At 44.9% G+C, this 21,183-nt stretch overlaps 4 protein-coding genes and 1 non-coding gene across 5 annotated transcripts; 4 read left to right on the top strand and 1 right to left on the bottom strand.

Moving 5' to 3' along the window:
- Window positions 1-36: 36 nt before the first annotated feature.
- On the top strand, window positions 37-9,003 carry LOC125979466 (calmodulin-regulated spectrin-associated protein 1-B). The gene is made up of 18 exons (XM_049737708.1): window positions 37-371; window positions 694-878; window positions 2,069-2,334; window positions 2,407-2,568; window positions 2,635-2,715; window positions 3,131-3,272; window positions 3,333-3,472; window positions 3,628-3,724; window positions 3,813-3,930; window positions 4,003-4,088; window positions 4,160-4,241; window positions 4,334-6,482; window positions 6,588-6,724; window positions 6,782-6,990; window positions 7,060-7,141; window positions 7,207-7,328; window positions 7,420-7,538; window positions 7,612-9,003. The coding sequence occupies exons 2-18, from the start codon at window positions 695-697 to the stop codon at window positions 7,900-7,902; spliced, it is 4,467 nt and encodes a 1,488-aa protein (XP_049593665.1). The 5' UTR covers window positions 37-371; window position 694; the 3' UTR covers window positions 7,903-9,003.
- Window positions 9,004-9,406: 403 nt separating this feature from the next.
- On the top strand, window positions 9,407-10,629 carry rpl37 (ribosomal protein L37). The gene is made up of 4 exons (XM_049737126.1): window positions 9,407-9,517; window positions 10,089-10,224; window positions 10,314-10,398; window positions 10,519-10,629. Exons 1-4 carry the CDS (start codon window positions 9,515-9,517, stop codon window positions 10,586-10,588), a joined length of 294 nt encoding a protein of 97 aa, XP_049593083.1. The 5' UTR covers window positions 9,407-9,514; the 3' UTR covers window positions 10,589-10,629.
- LOC125980253 (small nucleolar RNA SNORD72) lies at window positions 9,934-10,012 on the top strand. The gene has a single exon (XR_007485567.1). It is a non-coding gene; the product is annotated as a small nucleolar RNA SNORD72 (small nucleolar RNA).
- A 688-nt stretch (window positions 10,630-11,317) lies between the features above and the next one.
- pdcl (phosducin-like) lies at window positions 11,318-20,128 on the top strand. The gene is made up of 15 exons (XM_068652836.1): window positions 11,318-11,483; window positions 11,568-11,651; window positions 13,597-13,713; window positions 14,216-14,356; window positions 14,426-14,569; window positions 14,644-14,825; window positions 14,897-14,980; window positions 15,101-15,347; window positions 15,432-15,718; window positions 16,084-16,231; window positions 16,317-16,650; window positions 17,891-17,895; window positions 18,578-18,760; window positions 19,055-19,236; window positions 19,309-20,128. The coding sequence occupies exons 1-15, from the start codon at window positions 11,477-11,479 to the stop codon at window positions 19,870-19,872; spliced, it is 2,709 nt and encodes a 902-aa protein (XP_068508937.1). The 5' UTR covers window positions 11,318-11,476; the 3' UTR covers window positions 19,873-20,128.
- Window positions 20,129-20,135: 7 nt separating this feature from the next.
- timm10b (translocase of inner mitochondrial membrane 10 homolog B (yeast)) lies at window positions 20,136-21,100 on the bottom strand. Its single transcript, XM_049737125.2, has 3 exons — window positions 20,882-21,100; window positions 20,662-20,757; window positions 20,136-20,503 (listed from the first exon to the last, which is right to left on the bottom strand). Exons 1-3 carry the CDS (start codon window positions 20,906-20,908, stop codon window positions 20,273-20,275), a joined length of 354 nt encoding a protein of 117 aa, XP_049593082.1. The 5' UTR covers window positions 20,909-21,100; the 3' UTR covers window positions 20,136-20,272.
- Window positions 21,101-21,183: the final 83 nt, after the last annotated feature.

Raw genomic sequence — 21,183 nt, 5'->3', positions numbered from 1 at the left:
TGGAGGACTCCCGTCCCCATAGAGACAAGCTCCTATGTACTCCCCCCTCCCTCCCCTCACCCTCAGCAGCACTGGCAGCGGCGATGACAACGAATTTAAATTAGCGGTGTTTGGGCATTACTGGTGCGTTTCCCTCGAATGCCGACCTTGCGTGTTTTGCCAAACGGATTTGCTTTCATTTATTACCTTGGGATTAACCGACGTTATCCTGAGAGGCCGAAGAGATTTGCGTTGCGCGGGGCGGGGAGGAGTGCTCGGAGGTGTCTTTGGTCTCCTCCGTCATCTCGCCACTTGCCTCAGCCAGCCAGTATGCTTCTGTAACAACCCAAGACGGATACAAGGGCGGCGACGGAGCCAATGTGCCCATAAAGGTGAGCGTCTTCTTGTTTTGGGAGCGGCTTGAAATGTCGGACATTCGCTGCCTTTCACCGGTCAACCTGTCTCGGACGGCTAATGACAGCCATATGCTAACTGCGCTTTATTTGAATGGAAGCTAATAAACCCACAATATACATCATTTTAATGGTGGCAGTTTTTGGTGATTACCATATTTTGATGACGTCACGCCCTCACCTGCATACAGTGGATAGTAATGATCCGTTATATATATTCTATAATAAAATGAAATATTTGATTGACATATCAATTACTCGGTAACAAAACACAATGTTTTACTATGTGTCATTGTTTCAGCATGGATGTGGAGGTGAGTGCCAGGCAGGGAGGCAGCACCAGGAGGAGAGCAGCAGAAGATGCTGAAGTAGTAGGTGTAGGAGGAGGCGTGGAAGTTCTGGTGGTACCGCAGGACCTGTACGACTCTGCCAGGGCCAAAATAGAAGCAAATCTCCGATGGCTGCTTGCCAAAGCTTATGGCATTGGTAAGACGTCCTCTTGTGCTTTTGCTGCTCTGGCTTTTTTTTTTGCTCACAAGGGCATGGCAATTATTTCGCAATTTACTGGACCATAAGACATGGTCGATGAGATAATGGAGTCAAATGCACCATTGAGGAGATGCAAGGCTGTCTCTACCCTGGCAAGCTACAGGTTCTCTGTAGTGTGTCAAATTTAGAAGAGTTATTTTTTATTTACAGGGATTTGATGTTGGTATCTGTTGAAAACAATAAAAGCAGCATTGCAGGTCGGAGCTGATTTTTTTTTTACATCAGGTGGTGTTAAGGGTAAATACTTTGAAAGAAAGTGACTTTAATCTCACAAAGCCACAGTACGGAGTTCATGCTGTGGGCAGACATTCATGTTCGCTTCTCACGATGTGCCAAAGTCTTTTATACACAGGTCACCGACCGTGTCAGCACCACTTGCACTAAAATGGCTCCACATCGCCAGGCCGTGTACGCTACCCCTTCCCTTTAAAGTAGGTTTTTGTGTCACTCTATGTGACAACCCTCGGCGGCGGGGAGTGTGAGCTCAGACATAAAAAAAAAAAAAAACCCTCATACTGACTGCACTAGTGTTTCCTGGGTTGCCTGATATTGCGTAATCCATCTCCTGTCTTACAACCGGTTATGTATTATTTAACTTGCTGCTTCGAAGTATTGTGAAGTGTCACTAAATTGTGTGTGCCAGGGCACAGATCAGCACCATAATAAACATCAACCCCTGCAGAGCATCCTTTAATCTGATTGGTTCGTCCTGACGTCAACTGAGTCGGCAGCACAGAGGCACCACTTCCTTTTTTTTCCCCTTCTTTCATCACCCAATGGCTGTAAATCCTTTTACAGCTGTTTTTTTTAAGGTCGATTCAATCTTATTATATATTATGACACTACTGATTGCCTGTCCACGTGTCTACCACCAAAGTGATTAGCGTCTTCAAGGTGTACGAAAATAGCTGTCCACGAGCAGGGACAACCAGACAACATCAGCGTCGTAATCACCGCTAAGTCTTGTTAGCTTATTGGTTCAAAGGCTGCGTGGTTGCTACTTTACTTGTTTTCCTCGTCTCACCTCAGCCTGTTCAAGGTATTAGCATAAAAAAACAGATCCAAAAAACTGTTCCCATGTTTTTTTAAATTTCCAAAATTTTAAATGACTTCATGATTCTTACCAGCAGACCACATCCCAGAAGACCTGAAGGACCCCTTCTACACCGACCAGTATGAGCAGGAGCACATCAAGCCCCTTGTCATTCAAATGCTGCTATCCGGAGAGATCTACTGCCGGGTGTGCGGACTCATCCTGCGCGCAGAGCAAGCCGTCTCGCTTCGAAGCCATCAGTCCGTCCTCCAGGCCCTCTCGGCCAGGGGCATCCAAGTGCGGGACTCGGACGATGTGCACATCTCCAGTTTGGATCTCAACTCGAGCCCTGTCAAGATGGTGTGTTGAGGTTTATTTTTGGAATGATATGGGTGTTTTCTCCTTTTATGTATCATCTTCTTACCCGTGTAGAGTTGCCACATGCACCTGATCGATGCCCTCATGATGGCCCACACGATGGAGATGATCAGTGTGGAGAAGGTGGTATCCAGTGTCAAGCGCTTCTCCAATTTCAGTGCCTCCAAGGAGCGTCCCATGGACCTGGAAGATGCCATGGTTCTTTGGATCAACAAGGTGAAAAGGAGAAAACAAGCTCTGTGTTTATAATTAAGGATAATTCATTTTTTTTATCATCTAAAGGTGAACACAAAAATGAGCGCTATTGTCGAAAAAGAGATGAAGATGAAGCAGCACCTGCTGGACTCACCAAACCATCAGAAGGTACGTTTTTCCATCCCTGTGTGAAATTATATATTTGAATCAATTATTCTAGCAATTGGCCTAAAAAATATCTCATAGTTAGATATAGCCATAAAAAACAATTGGCCTACTGTACGAACAGCCTTTTTTTCCGTCTCCATGGCAACAAAGGATAATACGAGTCCTTCTCGTGTGCTTTTTCCATTGCATTCATCCATGAACGTATTTTAGTGAATCCCTTGCCGAACATTCCCACCTCGCTCGTTGCATGCTCACCTAATTCATTTTGCTTTCCTCACCAGCCCGACATATTGCATGCTCTTGCCCATTGTATGTTGGAGCCTGTGGAGTTCTCCCGCGTGGTAACGTACCCAGCATTCCCCTGATAGATAAAAAGATAGACTGGAATAAAATGTCAAGTATCGTGGTTCTTCAGGTACGCTATCACAGGGATCACCTGTCTGGTCGAACACTTCAGCACTTCTCCGTGGTGGAGGACCTGTGCAGAGATGTTTGCGACGGCGCTGCTCTTCTGGCCCTCATCCACTTCTATTGCCCTGAACTCATTAGACTTGAAGGTATGGTTGAAGCCGATCGCAGATTGTTCATGTGTGTTAATCTGTGTGCTCTAAATTCAGATATCTGCCTGAAAGATGTGGCCTCCATTGCCGACAGCATGTACAACATCCATCTGCTGAAGGAGTTTTCCAATGAATACTTGAACAAGTGCTTCTACCTGAAGCCAGAGGACGTGCTGTATTGTCATCCAATGCTAAGGGTGAGACACAAAAATATTAGTTCCTACATGACCTGAAAAACCTTTCCAGTTCAATAAACGTATAAAAAAAAAGTATTGGGAAAGCTGCCAGTTTCCCATTTAGAAGATGGATGGATATATAAAGATGAATTTTTGTTTTTTGCCTCCTCACACAGAGCAATGTGATGGTGTTCATCGCCGAGCTCTTCTGGTGGTTTGAGATTGTGAAACCCGATTTTGTTCACCCCAGGGACCTTAAGGAAATCACAGATGGTAAAACCTGATCTCTATAAAGCTATTTTGAGGACGGGCGAGTGTAGTGTTTCTTCTCAAATTAAGGTTTAATGCTATATTTTTACAGCACGAATGCTTCTGCAGCCTAAGACCTCTCGATCCTACACGACCATGGATGCTACCAAGCGTTCTTTCCTCACTACAGCAAACGCCGCTGCAATGTTGCCTTCCAGCCCGGACTTCGGGTTTGTTTCCAAGCCGACTTGCTTCGATATCGATTTGATACAATTGAATTAAAATAAAATTTTCTCTAACAGCATTGTACCAAGCACTTCCAGCTCTCTTCACTCTTCAGTGCCTCCAAGACAGAGACGACAGAGGGGAGTTGAGGGCGATGTTGCAGGTAATGCCTGATAGTGTCCTGCAGATTTTAGATTTTATGTCAACCTAAGATTCATGTCTTGATGGCCCCAGTGAGGAATCCGTGTAGCTCTCTGGCACGTAAAGATGAGAAGCCTCAAGGTTTGTCACAGGTCTGGCCAGAGAGGAGGCAGAGGTGAGCAATCCCATTTTTGTCTTAGCAGACACTTCATTAGGTACATCTGAATGATTCGGTGTGTGTGCTTATGTGCTTATTTTATATTCCAGGCCTTTATCTCAGCCGCCACCCTACGCCTTGCATTTCCCCAATCAGCCAGACGAGGCAGTCAATTTCAGTCCCGTTCGCTCACTCAGCAAAGACAGTTCCGGAATTATGACACCCAGCCACATGCTCGTGGGTCCGGGTCGCCCGCTGCATCAACACAGACTGAGCGGGCAAAGACTCCTCAGCCACGTTCGCATTGAAGATGAGGAGGAGATCTTAGAGGAAGAAGAACTGGTGGCTGTAATGCACCCCGCTGCTTTCCCCCGACGTCAGCGTAAAGGCGACATGGAGGTGGATGAACTGGAAGTCCCGCACACACCCCGAAGGCTTTCCAACAAGGACGTCTTAACTCCAGACTTGCAGGTGGACAGCTACTACCTTGAGCCTCTGATGCCCACCATCCCAAAGCCAGCGAAAGAGAAGAGCATCAGCCTGAACAAGGAGGAGGAGAGCGGGGAGAGTCACTGCAGGTCAGGGCTATTTGGTGTGAAGACAGATGTTCCACACAAACCACATCGGAGGTCACCATTGTCTGAATGTGGTCAATTGATATTTAAGCCCATACCTGCGGTTAAATCCATCCACGCCCGGGAAGGTTCTTCACTTTCTGAGAAGACACAACCGCAAGGTTTCTTCCTTCACTTGTCTGGGGAGTCTGACTGTCACAGTCATCTTTCTTCTGACGCTGAAGCTGGGCAGGACTCGGACTCGGACATTGCGGATTTTGAGGACGAGGACGAGGACGTGGACCTGCTCGAGCCGAACAACGTGAAAGGGATTTGTTTATTGCGAGAATTCTCCGAGGTGGAGTCTTTTAAGCTGAGAGAAGACCTGAAGGTGAGCGAGCGAGACGACAAGGAAGACTGGAGTGGACGTTCTAGTCCTTGCCTCAGTACGGCGTCCTGCGCGAGCAGCTGCAGCGCTTCGGGCGGTGTCAGGATGACCAGCTTTGCCGAGAGAAAGCTGCTTAAGCTCAGCCTCCGTGACGGATTCTCCAGCACGAGCAGTTCGCAGGTGACGACGCCCGATGACTCCGAGATTAACCCTTGCCCTCCGTGGCAACTCAAAACCGAAGGAAGCCCCACGTCGGCTGTGAAGAAGATGGCGCTTTCTCCAGTTGTGCCTTCAGAGTTGCTGCAGCTCCACATGCAGCTGGAAGAGCAAAGGCGCGCCATCGAGTACCAGAAGAAGAAGATGGAGACCTTGTCGGCGCGGCAACGACTGAAACTCGGCAAAGCTGCCTTCTTGAACGTCGTGAAGAAGGGAGAAGGGAGGAGCGACACGCTCCCTCTTCCTCTCAGACATTCGCCTTCCGCCGATCTGTCCGCTGCCCAGAAATCAAAGAGTCAATTCTGCAAGGATGACTCCTGTCTTGATGTTTTGAAGGTGCAGTCACAAGCGGAAGGAAGACTAAATGGAGATAACCGGTTGAACACCTCGGCTCAGGATCGCGCCTCGGACGTGAGTGAGCGCTCCCGCTCCATCGACCTCCTCAACGAAGCCATCAGCACTATCCAGCAGCAGATGACACAGCTGTCGTTGCAGCAAGACTTGCTGATGAAGAAGAATGAAGCTTCATCTATGGAATCGAAAGAGCCAGAACTGAAACCAACCCTAAGCCCAACACAATCCCCCACCTCGGACCCCAGATCTTTCGCCGTCCACTTTGTCGACTTCATCGACAGCACCCCCACCCGCCGTCCTCCCAAGCTGAGCTCCAGCCAGCGAAGCAAAACCTCAGAGTCGAAGCACAAGAATGACACGGTGCCTGACGATGCAGGTGAAACCTCCCCCAAGGAAAAAAATGGTACAGGAAGCCAGGATGCTGAAAGTTCCAGGCTGGATAGAAACTTCAGAAGACGCACCACCTTCAGAATCCAAAACGAGCAAGGTGGTGCCAGGGAGGAACCTGGAGTATCTCCTGTCAAAGCTCAGTCAGAAGACACAACGACCTCAGACACCTCCATCGCTTCGTCGCGCTGCACAGAAGATGACAAAGTCGACATCTCAGGGACAGAATCAGCGGGTGGAGACGAGAGCACCAAGGGAAAAGGTCTACTCATCGAGGTTGACCTGAAAGACTCCGAGGAAGGTGCGAGCGCCAACATCACAGGCGAGGAACAGAAGAACACGCTCGGCTTCTTTTTTAAGGTGACGCTCGAGACGTCTTGGTGGTCTAATTCAGTGTTTTCCCGACATTCTTTTAAGCTCAGGCACGTTTTGTGATAATCTCACAGTTCTCTACTTCTTCTCCAGGATGAAGAGAAGGCCGAGGATGAGATGGCTAAACGTCGCGCCGCCTTCATGCTCAAACAGCAGCGCAAAGCCGAGGAGGCCAGGCTACGCAAGCTGCAGCAGGAAGCGGACAGCGAGCTCAAGCGTGACGAGGCCAGGTACGCTTCGGCATTCCGAGTCCAGTACCCAAAACGTTCACCTACAATGTCTTGCAGGCGTAAAGCCGAGGAGGACCGGGTTCGGAAAGAGGAGGAGAAGGCCAGACGAGAGCTGATAAAGCAGGAGTACCTGCGACGGAAGCAGCAGGCCTTGTTGGAAGAACAGGGTCAGGTTAAACCGAGGCCCAAGTTCAAGTCCAGCAGGAATAGACCCAAATCACTCCACCGCGGCGAGTTGAGCAGTCCTTGTAAAGGATCCACCACACGTATGTAACATCTTTGATGACCTACATTGATGAGAACATTTCAAAATAACTCCCAACTATTTTTTTTAGCCGATTTGAGCTTTCGAGGATCCACATTGTCTTTGGCCACCGAGGGGGACAGTGTCATCTCCGGAGAGATGGAGTCGCAGAGGTCACATGACTTATTTTGCCCACTAGGGGGGAGACCTGGAGTGTAAACCCAAGTTTCTCTTGCAGGGCTGAGTCGGTCTGCTCCATGGATTCCTTCGCTGTGCCTAGCAGAGCTTCCAGCAGGAACATGGAGCGCGACTGGGAGAGCGGCTCCGTCGCGTCCTCCATCACGTCATTCGAGTACAACGGTGAGGAGCTCAGCAATCCTCGTCTAGCTAGCTAGCTAGCTAGCCTATAATATCGCCCCTTTAACTTTTGCTTCTTCTTCATCGGTCCAAGGGCCCAAGCTTTTTAAAGAGCCCAGCTCCAAGTCCAACAAGCCCATCATCATCAACGCCATCGCACACTGCTGCCTAGCTGGGAAGGTGAACGAGACCCAGAAGAACGTCCTTCTGGAGGTCGGTGTGATGAAACTGTCGGTGATCGATCGCTCGACTCGCAGCCTGATGTCTTCGCTCTTGGATTTTACAGGAGCTCGAAAAGTGCGAGTCCAATCACCTGATCATCCTCTTCCGCGACGGCGGCTGCATGTTCCGCGCCGTGTACTCGTACTCGCCGGAGACGGAGGAAATCGTCAAATTCACGGGCACAGGGCCGCGCACCATCAGCCACAAGATGATCGACCGCCTCTACAAGTACAGCTCGGACCGCAAGCAGTTCAACATCATCCCGGCCAAGTCGGTGTCGGTCAGCGTGGACGCGCTGACCATCCATAACCACTTGTGGCAAGCTAAGAGGCCCGGAAGCGCGCGCAGGAAGTGACACGCGGAGGCTCGCTACTTCTGTTTACGACCGTTGGGCCGGACCCAAATAGTCGTGTTCAAACTAAACGTTTCAAAATTGATATTAAATGAAAAATCTCGAAAGTTGCAGCGCTTTGAAAAGCTTAGTGCAGTGTTTCCCCAGTCTCCATTACGCCAAAGCGCTCATTTTACTCGAAAAAAAGCTCACAGCAACATAAACAAACTAAACTTGCAAAAATTGAAGGACAAAAAAAAAAATATGGGAGCTTTTTTTGACATTTTGACTTTGAATTTTTCTGCCTCTCACTTTATGGCGCTGCAGTATTTGTAGTCAATGAATAATTAAAACCTGGTCATCCGGCAAAGTGGTTGGGAAGCACTATGCCTGAGAATGCAAAACACTCAAAGGCAACTAAATGCACTATTTTATCATTTTATTCTTGTCACACTTTGTTTTAGGAACGTTCTGCATTCTTTTTGGGACATACCTTAAGGACTGATTGTTACGGTGTGACAAAGTTGGACCTTTTTGAGACGTGACGTTCTCTCCTGGTGATGAGAAAAGGTTTTGTTTGTATTGGGAAGTTTAGAGGTTCCTGGTTTGTTCCTTCCAGACTTTGAGAGTGCTTTGATTACGTTTTTAATAGGCGGGATGGTTAAACCCACCTCGAAATATTTGAATTTGTTTTAAGCGGGGAAAACTACCAAATTGCAAAAATGTGTGAATGTGAATGAAAAACAATGGCAACAAATGTCTGTTCTATGTAGTATTTGTTTTGCTGTGATTTCTTTTATATTAAATTTAGGAGGGAAATTCTTGACTGGCTCACAAGTTTTTTTGTGATCTCGCTGAAGAGCAAACAGTATTTAAATGTAGCTTCAAACGCTCAACAAGTTCCCTGCCCGTTCCCTTTCATTGGAACTTAATGGCGAACAAGACCGCACAATACTTGATATTTTTTTTGCTGCATTTTGTATATTTTTAGTGGGATATTTTGTACTGGTTAAAGACATTTTAAAAAAAGGCACTGTTGTGAGGTTTATTCTGTTACAGTCCCATTACATTGTGTCCTATAATTTTATTTTAAAAATCTGAAATAAATTACAGTTTAATATGTTGCTTCTTTGTCAAATGTGACTTCTACTCTTGCATAAATTACTTGCATTAAACTCCAAAAATGAAAATATACCCCATGTGTGTGCATGATAAGGCAATGGCCACTAGGGGGCAGTAAAATACACAAATAACAGCTCGAAAAATATATTTGGTTTTGAGTATTATATTGTAGTATATTGAGTATACCTTTGTGTTTATTAAAGAGTTATAAACTTCCTCAACATCCCTGCTAATTTATTACCATGTTTATGACGTTTGCGTTGTGTTTTAGCATTAAACTAACAGATTTTTTGAAAAGGAATTTTTTATAAATTGGTTAAATTTGCAATGTGTAAACTTCAAGTGGGAATGGCAATATACATCATTTGTCTTTGTTTGTGAAATTGATTATTTGTAAAAAGACGCAATTTGAACCAGGGATCCTTTTCGATGTGACACAGAAACAAGCACGGAAGTAATTTGAGGGCGCGCAGGCCCTCCTTCCGGTCTCTTATCCCTCGGCCACAGGGCGACAATGGTAAGATGGCAATGATGTTAGCGAAAATCTAGAGACATCTTAAAAACCTGATATCTGTCCTTTACCAATCACAACTGTTTAGTTGTCATCGATGCTTAGCTACTTTTAAAATACCTTATTTGTTTTTATTAAGATGTATATTTGACAGTTTGGGGTTTTAGTTTGGAAGGAGCTAGCCGGCTTGTTAGCATTGACATTCCGGTCACACTAACCGCTTAAAAATGAATAAAATCCATTTTGCATTCTTGACAATGTGAATTTTAGTGCGCTGCTGTTGCGTTTGTGAGTTTTATTAGATGAAAAGTCTCTTTAATGTTTCAGCTAGCCACATCACGAAGGGCTCATTGAGTTGACTCTTACCATGTGTAAATATGATACATTTGTATAAAAGTAGTTTCATGGTGCATTTAATTTTTGTCTTGTCTATGATGCTTTGAAATGTCTGAACCAATGAATACTACGTGATTCAAGCATTTTTACTCACTGAGACAAGACCTTCAAACCTGTAATGATAGTAAGATGCTTATGGAAGGGCATTGATCGACTTTATTTTCAAATTTTCATTTTCCAGACGAAGGGAACATCCTCTTTCGGTAAGCGCAGGAACAAGACGCACACCCTGTGCCGTCGCTGCGGCTCCAAAGCTTACCACCTGCAGAAGTCTTCCTGCGGAAAGTGCGGCTATCCCGAGAAGCGCAAGAGAAAGTGTAAGTTGATATTTTTTGGCCGCTGTGGTTTGGCTTGTGGAAACGAATCGCTGATCAAATTGTCATTTAAAATATATATATTTTTTTAGACAACTGGAGTGCAAAGGCCAAGAGAAGGAACACCACTGGCACCGGTCGTCTGAGGCACCTCAAGGTTGTGTACCGTCGGTTCAGGTAAGATAATGATCTTAAATATATTATTATGGAACTAGCGAATGTAATTATTTATTCAAGTGCATTTGGAAAGTCATCTGTTTAATGTGTGCCATGTTTTCCCCTCTTGAAATTTTCCAGGAATGGTTTCCGGGAAGGTACCACCCCCAAGCCCAGACGCGCTGCGGTGGCCGCCTCCAGCTCCTCTTAAGAGACACATTTTTGTTTAAATAAATGTGACCAACACACAAAGCTCATTCTCGTCTTGTCGATCCGGATGGATTTTCTTTTTTTTGTTTATCATTAAAGGAGTTTATACTTCTACAGAAAAACCACATGTTCTCTCTTTTTAAATAAGAGCAAATAAATATTTAGAGAAGACAACTGTGTGAGGCCTTCTGTAGTAAGGTCAGCTGAAAATAACATTACAAATCAAGTTCATGTTCCCTTGGTTCTGGAAAGCCATAACAACAAAAAGTCTAAATATTTGCTCAAAATCGGCTTTCTTCCATGATAGCATAAAACAGAATTGAGATTTTTTTTCCTCTCTTTGGCAGCTTGAAAACTTGAGTGTGGTCTTCTTGCAAGAGCAAGTTATGTAATGTTTCAATGGTCTGCAACATTCCAGAATCTGACAACTCTCCCCCAGGTCCCACCATTTTTCTTTCCAAAAAAATAATTTTATCTGCTAGTTTCCCTGTTATCTGTTGTAATTTATTACACTGGTTTGCAGATATAAATGCTTTGAGCAGCTGGAAGAGAATTATGTAAATGTACAAACATGAGTTGAATCTCAGTATTTGGATTAGCACGTATCAGCATTATTTCTCATTTAAGAATATTTTTATTCGTTTTAATTTTGATTTTAAACATGCGGTACAGGTGTTCTCTCATGTCATGGTTTACTACTGCAGACAGGGGGCGATGTCGCGCACGTCAACCAACCAGCGGCGGGAGCGCGCCCGCTCACTGCCCACAGGTAAAAGCTCTCCTCGGCGAGCTGTTTCCCGCGCACATCGGAGCGAACCAGCCGCTCATCGACGGATTTGAACCAGTCGTGTTCCCCGTTCTTGGAATGACACCTCGCTGAGCTGCTGTGATGAGATGTAAGTTAAAAGAAACTTTTAAACCGTCATTTTTAACACCTAATGTCACCCCGTCTCTCCCTCGTCTTTCTTCCCGGTGTGTAGCCTCTATCCTCGGATCCTTCTGCGCTCTCCTCCTGCTGCTGCGGGAACCTGCGTGCCGTGGGGATGAGGTGACGTCCGGCACAGGTATGTGAAAGTTGACTCAACAAAATGTTCACCTTTTTGGGTCATTTTCCTCGACGTCTTTGAGAATTGTGAAAACATTCCCGGTAACTAAAGCGCATCTCGGCAAGCCCCCAACTGCTGGGTCAGATTAAAGAACATTTACTTTAAGTAAAGTATTAAAGTTTAATAAGTAAAGTATTAAAGTTCAATAATTGAAGTCCAATATTAAATATTAAAAATAAGAAACGCTGTAGTAAAAACATTTAACACTAACTAGGGTTATTTGGACAGTGGAGGGAGTGCCGTCCCGTCCTCTCCCCTGCAATAACAGCTTAATCATGATTAATAATTATTCTCCATTTTAGCTCTCTACTCTATCCTTTTCATTGATTTTCTAAAAAATCCAATAATGTCAATGAAGAATATCCTGTTCAAATGAATGGGCCCGAAGTGGGAGTGGCATCACTTCTTGTGTAACTCAGGCAACATGTACACACTTGATTTGTCACTGACAGGTAATGGTGAAATCACTCATGAAATAAATAAAAATTAATTATGGCAATGTTTTATCACGCAGGTAGAGTACTGCACACAACAGTTTGTCTCATATATGCGTGTGATATGTTTACCGTATTTTCCGCACTATAAGGTGCACCAGACATGCATAAACACAAAACTAGATTAAGCCTTAGTTTAATTGAGGACATGTAGACTATTAATTATTAACTATTAATTCTGTCTGAATGAGAACTCAAACAACATGGGAAAAGTATACATTGACTTTGGGAACCCATTCAAGTTTAATTGATTCTATGTGTGAGTAATCAATTGTTAACAAATCATTCTAAGTTTGGGAACTATTTCTAGTCTTATTGAGTAGTGCAGGTTTATTACATCATCAATGACGAATGTTTTTAGTTCTCTTTTGGGAAGGATGAGTTGTTCTTCCTGTTTGACTTTATGGTCAAACATGTTATACACACACACGCACGCGAGAGGGTGGGCATTATCAGTTGGTACAAAACAGTTTAACATTAGTCTCATCCCATTATCTCCTTCACCAGATTAAAAGAGTAGGTACATTTTGTGCCTTGTCCTGCACAACATCTGCCAGTCACATTCAACTGTGCGTTTTTTTTTTTCCCCACCGTTCTCACAATACAATCATCTGTAAGATCGCTTTTTAAACGGCGTTAGCTAAATTCACATAGCAGGCGAATGAGGTCTTTGGCAAGGATGGGGCGGCGAGAGGGGCATGCTGAAGCACGTTTGGAGGTAACTCTCCTGTTGTGCGTTTCCTCACTGAGTCTGCACTGTATAATCATGTCACGTTTGACAGTAATTAGGAATAATTCAACAGTTTTTGACGTCTTATTTCACCTGTTGGGTCGTGTCTAAGCAACCCACACACGTTCACTCAAATATGCAATTCTTTCCTTTTTACTTTTGCAACTCAGATCCCTTACTTTGTTTTTCGTTCCCTCCGGGAATCTGACTCAAGGGTTTTGTTTATCTGTAAAGATAAACATACTACACACTGTGTATTTTATATCTGGCTCTGAGCAGCAGGTCTTCCTTGAGTTTAGTATTTTAACTCTTGTAATTTAATTATCAGAGCAGTCATTTTATTGGCACTAAAAATCCACACTGTGTGTGGCTGATTTGATTTTCGATGGTGTAGATTACGGATGGGGAAAATGTTCAATCCCGTGACATCAGTCTTATAGCTACACAAAAAATGAGACACGTCCCAGGAAGGAACTAAATTCTCTATGTAATTACCTCATGTTTTTTGGCAAGTATTTTCCTACTTTTCAGTCCCTCAAGTCGCCTTTTAATGACTTTTACAGCCTATATGACGATTTTCATTAGAAACCAGATGGACGGAAGAGCAGCTGTATTAAAAAAAAAAAATCTTGGATCGAAGTAGGTGACACTTAACTCTTGTTGACTCTTGTGTCCCCAGTGAACCCATGCTGCTATTTCCCGTGTCAGCACCGGGGTGTTTGCGTATGGTACGCAGAAGACCGCTACGAGTGCGACTGCACCCGCACCGGCTACCATGGGAAGAACTGCACCATCCGTGAGTCGGCTCATCCCACGCCTCGCATCCGTGACATCCCTTCATATCCTCTTTGGGATAGAGAAAGGAATTTGAAAAATCCCAGATGGACATGAGGGCCCCCTTTACTGCTTAAAAATGAGAACATATGAGACCTGGAAATGTTCCTCCTCGACAGTAATGGTGCCAAGAGACATAAAGGTTTTATGTAGATATTATTTTTTACATTTACAATGAGTAAATTAAGCAAAAAATATGAGCAGGGAACTCGATAGCAGCTCTGCCGCTTGGCTGAACGCGAACAAGAAGCCCCCATGTTGTGTTAAGCAGAGCACACATACCGACAATTGGGGCAAATTTGTTTGGGAACTGCAGAATTCGAAGTGGCAAGGATCCAAGATAGGTCCAGTCTGGACTATGAAAAAAAATGAAAACATCTCATAACACCACCATCATCAAGATGGTGGGGCACTGGTCACTCTGCCCCTAATTCTGTACGTTCTCTTACGCTATTCTTATATAGCGGAGTTCTGGACTCAGGTTCGTGACCTCCTGAAGCCCGGGCCGGACACGGTGCACTACATCCTCACCCACTTCAGCTGGCTCTGGGACGTCATCAACAGCACCTCCCTGCGTGAAGTTCTGATGCGGCTTGTCCTAACAGGTCCCAAGCCCCACCATAAGAGGAATTTTTTTCAAATGACCCGTTTCTAATATCTTGCTGTGTGATTAGTGAGGTCCAACTTAATTCCCAGCCCTCCAACATACAACTCCAAATACGGTTACCTCAGCTGGGAATCCTACTACAATCTGAGCTACTACACTCGGATTCTTCCGCCAGTCCCGGAAGACTGCCCGACACCTCTGGGTGTCAAAGGTTAGCGCATCACATGGTGGAAGATCCATTTTTGCTGTTATGAATGAGGCCTCAAAAGGTTCTGTTTTCATTAGGTAAAGCTGGGCTGCCGGACCCTGAGCTCCTAGTGGAGAAGTTGATGAAGAGAAGGACATTCAGGCCCGACCCGCAGGGGTCCAACCTTATGTTTGCCTTCTTTGCGCAACACTTCACCCACCAGTTCTTCAAGACCTACAACCGCATGGGCTTAGGTTTCACAAAGGCTCTTGCTCATGGGGTTAGTTAGTTCATTTTGTCTTCATTATTTTATACCTTTTATTTTAAAAAGTGATAATAATCTTTCCACAGGTGGATGCGGGCCACGTATACGGTGATAACCTGGAGCGGCAACTTCATCTCCGACTTTTGAAAGATGGGAAAATGAAGTATCAGGTGGAGTACACCTTTACTGTTTATTTTAGTTGCTACTAGCTAGTTAGCATTTTTTTTTTTTTTGCTGAAAATACATGTTAAGTGTTAGGACCTTGTTGTGCTATGATTTCCCCCCATTAGTTGATTGATGGCGAGATGTACCCTCCCTCTGTAGCTGAAGCCCCCGTCAAGATGAGCTACCCCCCGGGCACGGCCCCCGAGGACCAGTTTGCTATCGGTCAGGAAGTATTCGGACTTCTGCCTGGCTTGGGATTGTACGCCACGTTGTGGTTGAGGGAGCACAACCGAGTGTGTGACATCTTGAAGGCGGAGCATCCTAACTGGGAGGACGAGCAACTGTTCCAGACCACGAGGCTCATCATTATCGGTGAGGAAGATCTGCATTTTTTTTTTTTTTGTGGTGGTATACTCGTACTGGACATTTGTCAATTGCACTTCATCCCCTCCCCAGGCGAGACCATCCGGATAGTAATAGAAGAATATGTGCAGCACCTCAGCGGCTACCTGCTGCAGTTGAAGTTCGACCCCACCCTGCTCTTCCACGCCCAGTTCCAGTACAGCAACCGCATCGCCTTAGAATTCAGCCAACTTTACCACTGGCACCCCTTGATGCCTGACAGCTTCCATATCAACGGGGAGGAGCTCGCCTACCAGCAGTTCCTCTTCAACACGTCCGTGCTCATCCACTACGGCGTAGACAAGTTGGTAGACGCCTTTTCCCGCCAAGTGGCCGGCCAGGTAACGAGCGCTCACACAATAGGTTCGTTAAGTTGGAAAGAATTTGTCAAAAAGAAGAGTGACGTTTTCTTCCTGTGTTGCCACATTTGTATTTCTGACGGTTGATCAGTTTCACTGTGATTGCATCACTGCCATTGGGAAAGGTGTACTGCGGGCCTCTTGCCCAAAGTCAGGTCGGATGGTGCAACCACAGTGAGAAATGATTTCATACCTCAGTGAATAATTCAATTTGAAATCACTGGCTGTAAAATGCAATTTACGGTGATTATTTCTTTTTTAATAAACAGCAGAATGTCAAAAGTAGATAAAATTAGCAACTACTTGTTACGTCATTTCATCAGTCGTTTGTTATTTTCTGCCCAAAGGTAGGCGGGGGCCATAACGTGAACCCTGTGGTGACGCCCGTAGCCGTGAGGACCATCAAGGAGTCGCGGGAGCTCCGCATGCAGCCCTTCAACGAGTACAGGAAACGTTTTAACCTCAAGCCGTACACTTCCTTTAGAGAGTTCGCAGGTGAGCAAAACAAACTGACTGGCCGCTGAAAATCATATTTGACTTGAAAGCGTGACTGGAAATAATTGTAAATCTTTTTTGTCAGATAACGAGGAGATAGCGCTTACTCTTGAAGAGTTCTACGGCGACATTGACGCTCTTGAATTTTACCCTGGCATTCTCCTGGAGAGGACGCGGCCGGGGGCCATATTTGGCGAGAGCATGGTAGAGATGGGTGCGCCCTTCTCCCTCAAAGGCCTCCTGGGGAACCCCATCTGCTCCCCCGAGTACTGGAAGCCTAGTACTTTCGGGGGCCGCGTGGGTTTCGACATCGTCAACTCGGCCACGCTGAAGAACCTGGTGTGCCTCAATTCCAGGACGTGTCCTTACGTGGCGTTCCGAGTGCCGCCAGAGGAACAAAGTGTCAGGACGGATGAGCTGTGACATGTTTTGTGGGGCTTTTATAGCCCCCCCCAAAAACGCAAGTGAGGTAGTCCTGAACACAGGATCCACAGTGCACCGTCACACAGGCGTGTTATTTTTTGCAGCCACACACTTTGAACTTCAGTGAGAAAATCAGCACAGTGCTGGTCTGCAAACATAAGTCTGCGTTGAAGGGCTCTCATAGAGTTTCGAAAAGAAAACCGGCAAGACGAGTTGTAGACTTGCAGCGGTTCAAATTGCATTCATTAAAATTGGAGGCGATTAAAGTCTTTGTTTGGATCGTTTTCATTTTCCTACACCTTTTGCGGGCCCCCTGTTGGCACGGTCACTTCCCACCCTCCATTTGCTGCCAGTCTTGTGTTTCCTTTAGTGAGACAGTGGAAAACAGAACTTAATCACAGGATGTGGAATGTTGATAAAAGCAGAATCGCACAGAACAGATCGTTTTGATACGTTGAATTCTATTAAATGCATATCTATGTTTTTTGTTGTGTTTTAGCCCATCTGCTGTGGCCCTCCTTTTTATATTGTATGATATTGATTTATGATGAGCTCAAATTATGAAGCTAAGAATCCCAAAATTAAATTTAAAAAAACTAAATTTTAAACCTGAATATTTATCTATTGGTCTGCGTTCAGAATATTCAACAGAATATTTCACAACAGCTTAAATAAAAAATCATCTTTTTGCGCAACGTTAGAAATGAAATGAGTAGCCTTTTAAATAAATCAAAAATTGAATTCTCCATGTTGCTGGCAATGATGTTTCTCTCTATTGGTTAAATTTGGAACTGCATGTGAAGGTAAGCCACAAAACCTGACGTCATCATGTTGCCTTTAAGTACACCAGGTTATTTCGAATTTGACACAATAGCTTTATTGAGCAAGACCATCAGCAATTTTATGACGCACATATCTACGATTCAATTGTTCCTAGTCCAGAGGAACATTTCAGATACCTCCTCCGTCATTTCATTTAGGACAAAATACGCCGCTTTTGCCTTTTGTTGGATCGGATTCGTCATACAGATATTACCATTACATGCAGTACATTTATTTTTCTATCCGTATGAAGCACATTTTCAGATATCTGTTACGTCATTTCGCCTAAGACAAAATACGTCACTTTAGCACTTTGTACTGTATTAGGGATATATGGAATTAATTTCTCCAGATCATTTGCGTGTCAGTGCGATTGCAGATTTTCTGTCAAAATATTGAATGCATCACATCCAGTCACAGTGAGATGCTATCGGGAATTAGCAATAGCATCAAGCCAAGAGTAGCATTACGGACACTCAGCGACACACTTATCTGCACGAATTGGACAAAAAACAAGTAAGAGCTGGTTGCTTGCACATTCACTCAATTTTATATTATTTTGAAGAGGTGGGTCTCGAAATGCATTTTATTTTCGTGGGTAAAGCTAACCAAGCGTAAAAGGGAACTGGTGGCTAAAGCTAACCTAGCTTACATTACGTCGTTCTGGTCCTTAATAATGAGATAATTGGATTACAATGGCCTTAGAACCACTTGCTCATATCTTGTATTAATATAAAAAAATTAATTGTTTAAAAAAGTCCTGATGAATTAACTTAAATTAATCGGTTCAATTGTTAAATTCGCGTGTTGACTAGTTTAAAATGTCTGGTTGACCTAATTTCACATAAAGCATTTCTTTCTTTCTTAAACTGTCATTCTTAATTATGACGCTTCACCAAGCAAATCTGAATTAAGGTATTGTGCGTGTAGTTCCCTTTTGGTTCAAATATGTATATTGTTTCTGAGGCAACTGTCATGTTCCTACAAAGAAAGTGACAGATGTTTTTTTGTTATGCATACATTAATCTTGTTTGTGTTTTTTTTTTTATGTACATGTATGGCCTTAATTCTTGTAAATCATATAATAGGTGAGCGGGTAAGCCATTGCCATGACGACGCTGGACGACAAGCTCCTTGGAGAGAAGCTGCAGTACTACTACAGCAGCAGCGAGGATGAAGGCAGCGATAACGAGGATGATGAGAGGGAATCCAAAACCATCCGAGATGGTGCCGCCAACATGCCTGAGCTTGACTATAGCGCGGACGGAAGCGCGGTCAACACAGGTAGCTGCTTTTATGTGTATTTTTATAACTATGTAAAGCTCTGTAACTTTTGTCCATTTTGCATGTAATTCCACTACTGACCGCTAGATGGTGTCACACTCATGTGTAGTGGCGTGACTAAGAAGAACAAAAAGTATTTTATCACAGCTTAGATTTTGCAAGACCACCAAGTTATTCCCCCTCTATATTTTGCTCAAATAAATTTATAGATTGTATTTAATGGACGGGGACGTGTTGTTTTTATTTAAGCATGAAAATCGATTTTGAAGGTTGGCCCTTTTTGTTATCCTTCAGGACCGAAGGGTGTGATCAATGACTGGAGGAAGTACAAGCAGCTGGAGGTGGAGCAGAAACAGGAACAGAAGAAGGAAATGGAACGCCTGATCAAGAAGCTGTCCATGACATGTCGCTCCGACCTCGACCTGGAAAACGACAAACAGAAGCAGAAGGAGCTGCAGGACAAAATCAAAGGCAAAGTAGGTCACAGGATTTGTCAGTGATCAGAATATCGAGGTCATGGTACAGAATGCTCTGTTTTGTGCACGCAGATGACCATGCAGGAGTACAACATGCTCCGGCAGGAAGAGGACGACGAGGACTTCCTGCAGCATTACCGCGCGCAACGCATAGAGGAGATGCGACGGCAGTTGTGCCGCGGCAAGCGCTTTGAGCGCGTCCAGGAACTTGCCGGCGGCGAGGACTTCTTGGAGGCGTTAGACGAGGAGGACAAGAACACACCGGTCATGATCCACATCTACGAGCCCGACGTGCCCGGCTGCGAGGCCATGAGCGGCAGCCTGGTGTGCCTGGCGCGCGAGTACCCGCTGGTGAAATTCTGCAGCGTGCGCAGCTCGACCATCGGCACCAGCACGCTCTTCCGGGACGGCGCTCTGCCCGCCCTGCTGGTCTACAAAGGCGGCGAGCTCATCGGCAACTTTGTGCGGATCACCGACCAGCTAGGCGAGGACTTCTTCGCCGTGGACGTGGAGGCGCTGCTGCAGGAGTACGGCATGCTGCCCGATAAGGCGAGCGCCGTGGCTAAGACGGTCCGCAACGGCGCCATTGTTCAGAGCAACCTCAGCGACGACGATTCTGACCTCGACATAGACTAGAGTGCTTTCTGGCTGATATTCTGCACCCTCTAATTTTTCCTTTGTAAATACACACATTTTCCCCTCATATCCCATGTTTTCTTTTCCTAAAATTTCTCGTAGAATTAATAACTTATTAGTTAATATTAAGAAAAAAATCCCTTAAATAACTTTTCCAATGTTATTCTAGTTAAATTATTGACATTGTTTTATTTATTGGTGTAATGGCGGTCACGGGCCATGATGAATAAACGAAACACCTCATTTTGAACTTTGAGACCAAGTCAAATTCAAAATTTTATCCACCTGTAACTGAAATGGGAATAGGCACAGTGTCACCATTTAAAGTGTCTCTGATTAATCCCTAGATAAAGTTCATCTGTTCTCCATCCCAGAGGTTTCTTGTCAGCAGAGCATTTCATCATGTGTCCGTCGGTGTCACCAACGGCTGCGGCGACTGCAATTCCTGAGGCGTCATCGTGGCGGCAGAAGGTGTTTCGGCCGCTTCCGCCGCCTTGGCGTTCTCGGCTGCCTTGGTCTCAATCTCCTCCATCCGCCGCTGCATCATGCGGGGCATCAGCTGCACGTAAGTCCCCATCAGGCGGTGGTTGGAGCGGATCAGCTTCCCCGCGCAGCTGTCCACGCAGCGCTCCTACACAATCGCACATTATTAGCTGAGAAGGTCTCAAGATGTCTTCAAGACATTTTGGTCCTCCCAGACACAATTTAAGATGTCTTCAGATACATTAATGGTTGCCTATGCCTGTCCAGTCGTTTTGTATTGTGAGTGAATGGAGAGGGAGTCCTTGCCTCATCCATGGTGAGGTTCCTGTAGTTGAAGTTACTCGAGCATCGTTGGAAGCATATCTCCGTCATGCGGTTGTACACCAGAAGAAAATCACGCAACTGCAAGTATAATAATACTCATTAATACTAGCAGAAAAATCTTGCTTGCAACATTTAACTAAAATGAACCAATTTGATTTATTTTTAAATTTGTGTGATAATGCATCTTGCAAGAATGACTTACGTTTCTCAGTTGTTGTTCCTGATCCATCGCGCTAGTCCAATGCAGTAATGGTGTCAGCTCAAACACAAAGTGCTCATTGATTTTGTGAGGTTACCATGCATTTGCTGTTTATTAACATAAAAACGTCCAAAAAAAAAAAAAAAGCCAGAGGGGCGATGCGAGTTGGTAAGGACGATAGTGTGACTTTCGTTCGGCGTTGTTAGCTTCCGGGTTTTCTTCTTCTGCATACTGGATAAGCTCACTACCGCCACCAACAGACCAATATTGAGTACTGTTTTGCCTCGTTTTTTGTGCAGCAATTT

The sequence above is a fragment of the Syngnathus scovelli genome, chromosome 13 (assembly GCF_024217435.2).
Source record: "Syngnathus scovelli strain Florida chromosome 13, RoL_Ssco_1.2, whole genome shotgun sequence".
Classification (NCBI taxonomy): Eukaryota; Metazoa; Chordata; class Actinopteri; order Syngnathiformes; family Syngnathidae; genus Syngnathus; species Syngnathus scovelli.
This window is presented reverse-complemented; position numbering and strand designations above follow the sequence as displayed.

Coding starts and splice junctions, on each gene's coding strand:
- LOC125979466 (XM_049737708.1), top strand. CDS start 695: ATGGATGTGGAGGTGAGTGCCAGGCAGGGAGGCAGCACCAGGAGGAGA. Junction 7,142..7,206: donor GGAGAGATGGAGTCGCAGAG/GTCACATGACTT, acceptor TTTCTCTTGCAG/GGCTGAGTCGGTCTGCTCCA. Junction 7,329..7,419: donor CACGTCATTCGAGTACAACG/GTGAGGAGCTCA, acceptor CATCGGTCCAAG/GGCCCAAGCTTTTTAAAGAG.
- rpl37 (XM_049737126.1), top strand. Junction 10,225..10,313: donor CGAGAAGCGCAAGAGAAAGT/GTAAGTTGATAT, acceptor ATATTTTTTTAG/ACAACTGGAGTGCAAAGGCC. Junction 10,399..10,518: donor GTTGTGTACCGTCGGTTCAG/GTAAGATAATGA, acceptor GAAATTTTCCAG/GAATGGTTTCCGGGAAGGTA.
- pdcl (XM_068652836.1), top strand. Junction 11,652..13,596: donor TGAGGTGACGTCCGGCACAG/GTATGTGAAAGT, acceptor TTGTGTCCCCAG/TGAACCCATGCTGCTATTTC. Junction 15,719..16,083: donor CCCGCCAAGTGGCCGGCCAG/GTAACGAGCGCT, acceptor TTCTGCCCAAAG/GTAGGCGGGGGCCATAACGT.
- timm10b (XM_049737125.2), bottom strand. CDS start 20,908: ATGGATCAGGAACAACAACTGAGAAAC. Junction 20,758..20,881: donor AGGAACAACAACTGAGAAAC/GTAAGTCATTCT, acceptor TTATACTTGCAG/TTGCGTGATTTTCTTCTGGT. Junction 20,504..20,661: donor GGAACCTCACCATGGATGAG/GCAAGGACTCCC, acceptor GCGATTGTGTAG/GAGCGCTGCGTGGACAGCTG.